The 3952-nt window shown below is 37.2% G+C and overlaps 1 protein-coding gene across 1 annotated transcript; it reads left to right on the top strand.

The window, feature by feature from the left end:
- Positions 1 to 219: 219 nt before the first annotated feature.
- Positions 220 to 3083, top strand: LOC124398250 (odorant receptor 131-2-like). Its single transcript, XM_046868338.1, has 4 exons — positions 220 to 287; positions 400 to 498; positions 860 to 1040; positions 2178 to 3083. The coding sequence occupies exons 1-4, from the start codon at positions 220 to 222 to the stop codon at positions 3081 to 3083; spliced, it is 1254 nt and encodes a 417-aa protein (XP_046724294.1).
- Positions 3084 to 3952: the final 869 nt, after the last annotated feature.

Genomic DNA, 3952 nt, shown 5'->3' on the forward strand with positions numbered 1-3952 from the left:
TTTTGTTAGATTTTTATAATGCCTAATCAAAACTTCATACTTGGAGAGGTTTTCCATGCAATCTACGATGCCCGTGGTGTCTTTTCTAATCAGGAAAGAATCACACAGCACACAAAATGGCACATATGTTCTTCTTCAGTTTAATGCAGATAACAGACAAGAATATATACACACTGGTAAAAACCAGAGCTAAAACTGTTTCTGATTGGGTTAGAAGACATGACAAACGAGAGATATGTGAGCCCACAACTCTTCTCTGAGACACCTCTGCTGGACGCCCCTGTAGTGTCAGTGGCCTGTTCGGCGATGCCATGATTACGGTCGTGGAAAAAATCCAGGAGGTCAAGAAACAGTCTGTGGTGTTTCAAAGGTTTCTCCCTCACCTCCCTCCCTGCGCAGGCGCAGGCGCAGCCCCAACCCCAGCCCTGTGGGTGAGCATCATGAAATTCAGAGACGGAGTGTTGCCACATGTAATCCCTCAGAGACTATGGACACTGGGTGGCACTACAGGCAGAGGCCCAAGGAGAATGGAGCTAAGAATCATCTTTAATAGATGGGCTTCAGCCAAAAGATCCTGACAGCCAGGAGTTTTTTTGGGGGGGGTCTCCACTGGGGGGGCACCCTCAGGGGATTGGCTTGTTAACCCTTTCACGAAGAGTGCTTCAGGGCACAGTTATCTCAAGCATGTAATATTTGCAAATATGTCCACACTGCCGTGTGGAGAAAGTCAGACCAACTGCTTGTCTGCTACGGTCAAATAAAGAAAGGGTTTTCCTGCCAATAAGCAGACCCTCAGTAGGTGGATTGTGGATGCTATCCACTTCCTTTATCAGTCCTCTGGTCTCCCCGCTCCTTTCAGGGTCAGAGCTCACTCAACCCTGGGTGTGGCCGCCTCTAAGGCCTTGTCCTCTAGGGTATCTTTCCAAGACATTAGCAGTGCTGCGCAAACTTTGTCAGGTCCCACAGCCTTGACCTTAGTGTCACTCCTGGCCCTTCAGTCCTTTGACCTAGCTGTGCCAATCCACACTAAGCAGGGATCAGTATTTGACACTTGTTAACAAAGCGCTGTGAAAGGGAACATCTTTAGGTTACGTATGTGCAAACACTTTCTTCACTTTTTAAGCTAGTCTCTATGGCATGTGCTTTTATAGCTTCCTGGTGGTGACATTACCCGCCGGTGAAATTATTCTTTTCTTTTGGACCAATTACACACGTTATTCAGAGCGTGGAAACTCCTTTCCAGGACTTCTCCTTGAACAGCAAAAAAAGATTTTTTGCATTACTTGGTTTCATATTCTGTCAAATACTGATAGCAATAGCTATATAGATAATGATTTTTTTTTTAAGTACTTGCAAATACAAAGAAACAAAACATAAAAAAACCTTAAAAGAAAATAGGACTCATAACATTTAATGTGTACAAGGAGCTCACTCATGATGTGCAAGTGCCAATGGGTAATATAATTCATAGCCTGGGAGTCTTGGTAAAAAGTTTAGTTTGTTTGTTAAAACATCTTTCTACATCCAAGATAACCAAGTATTAATTCTGTGATTCTTTCAGTTATTGTTTCATGGTAAAAATAATTTATTTGGACTGATGCTAAAAAAGAAAAAAGAAAAAAAAAAGGATTGATTTAACTGTATGCTAGCCAACATTTTAAACAGCTATTTTTCATGAAGTTTCTTATTAGGATGGCACTCGTTCTGAATGTAAATGAAAATCTGAAACACCTTAGGTATGAGCTACCACAGAAAGTCATCTAGTTACAGTACCTCCAGGGCAACTCTAGTTTCATTTCTAGTTTCTCTTGAATTTTGTTCAATTTTTGTTGAGGGGATCTTCACATCAGGGCAGGGAGTACTTTTTACACAAGGTGTAATAACATCGTTCTCTAGGGCTTGCATGGCATCTATTATAAACATCAGCTCACATCAATATTATTCTTTAGAGCTGGGCTACAATCAGGAGTTCTGCATCAGACTGCACATTAGTTTAAACATTTCAAATATTGACCCTTATTGTCAGCTTCTTTTTTCTTTTTTTTTACATTGTTAAAACCTAAATCCTGTATTAGTCATATCTGTAAATATTGTATGGTTCTATTTGGTATCATATTATGTCACTTTCTTATAATAGCACAAATGAGGTTTCACTTGTATATTCGCAAATACTGCAGGTTGTGCTGACTGGAGGACTAATATCTAAAGTTATATTTGTAATATTAATGTCTATGTTCTTTACTTATTTGAATGCTATCATGTTCTACACTCTTTGCAGCAAGTCTGTGTTTAAAGAGACCCCACGATATATTCTGTTTAACCACATGCTTATTAATGACTCTATTCAGCTCATTGTTACTGCTTTGTTGTATATTTTAATTCTAGCCTATGTCAAGTTAGTCATGGCTGCTTGTGTTTTTATTGTTTTTGTTTTAAGTACAACTTTCCGTAACACCCCTTTAAACCTGGCTCTGATGTCTCTAGAGCGTTATGTGTCTGTACACTATCCTCTAAGACATGCTGAAATAGCAACTCAGAAAAGAATGTATATGGGCATTGGAATTATTTGGTTTTTGGGTTTGGTGCACTTTATAATTGACCTGCTTTATGTAGCAGTGACAAATCCTAAAATTTTAACTTCACAAATATTTTGCACAAGAGATAAGTTTTTCGTAAAGCAATGGCAAATAGATGTTTATCAGGCCTTTAACATATTCTACTTTGTGTCAGTGTCTTTGATCATCCTTTTCACTTATATCAGCATTTTGATCACAGCCAGGTCAGTTTCCTCCAATAAAGACTCTGCTGTAAAAGCCCACAAGACCATAATGCTACACCTCGTTCAGCTGGGCCTGTGTCTTACCTCCTTTCTCTATAGCTTTATAGAGCAAGCTGTAGCAATGGCTGGCAACAGCAGCCTTTTCAGAGACATTCGTTATCTAAACTATTTATTTTTGTTGATCTTGCCTCGCTGTCTAAGCCCACTCATCTATGGACTGAGAGACGATGTTGTACGCCCTTTATTCATCTACTACTTTCGCTGTGCCACCGGCAAACGCAAGTCTGCAGGCAATGTACACTAAATTGGTTGTTGTTAGGGGTTAAACACATCTGACAACAAATCTCTGTTTTTGATTAAAGCTGAAACAAAGCATAAACAAACACAAGTTCACTGTCAATATACATTAAATTATGTACTTTTTTCAGATGTTAATGGATATCTTAACCTCTTTAATGTTGTGAAACTAAAATAATTCCTAAGGAAATTCAATGAAATATATTAAAAATGATTATACAAATTTACCTCCTAAATCAGAATTTGTGTTGCTTTTGGTTAAACACATCTGACATAACTTTCAATGTTTTGAGTTAATTTAAAACAATTATTAAAAAAAAAGAAAACAAAAAACAGTCCTATTTTTGCACTCATGGAATTACCACCAGAATATCTGGTCTGAACTAAAAACCATGGTATCTATCTGTTAACTATAATGTCATGTATTTGTTTTAGAATGCACTTTTGACTACAGTATATACTTCTGGCTAGTAAACTAAAAAGCATGTCATTAAACATATGAGAGAGACTACTAAAAAAATAATTTATAAAATGCTAATAGATATTGTTTGTTTATGTACTGTATAATGTTGAGTCTTTTTGTCAATTTAGACTTATATGGACAGCATACGAGCCTACTGGGTATACATTCACAATAGTCTTACCATACTGAAAACAAAGGTTTTTGTTTATTTAATTTAGACTTATATGCACAGCATATGGGACTACTGGGTACACATTCACAATAGAGCATTTGGCAATGTAGCGTATTCTTTATTAGGTAATAAAGGCAGATTTATTTGGGGATATTTTGCATTCATCTAAATGTTTATACAGGTATACAAAATACAGTACATTAATTTTCATCACATATTTAATCTGCATCTACAATGTACA

The sequence above is a fragment of the Silurus meridionalis genome, chromosome 15, assembly GCF_014805685.1.
Source record: "Silurus meridionalis isolate SWU-2019-XX chromosome 15, ASM1480568v1, whole genome shotgun sequence".
NCBI lineage: Eukaryota > Metazoa > Chordata > Actinopteri > Siluriformes > Siluridae > Silurus > Silurus meridionalis.

Excerpts from the sequence above, each read along its gene's own strand:
- LOC124398250 (XM_046868338.1), top strand. The coding sequence starts at position 220 with ATGACAAACGAGAGATATGTGAGCCCACAACTCTTCTCTGAGACACCT. Across the intron at positions 288-399 it reads CTGCTGGACGCCCCTGTAGT|GCGCAGGCGCAGCCCCAACC; the intron begins GTCAGTGGCCTG and ends CTCCCTGCGCAG. Across the intron at positions 1,041-2,177 it reads TCCACACTAAGCAGGGATCA|GTTGTGCTGACTGGAGGACT; the intron begins GTATTTGACACT and ends CAAATACTGCAG.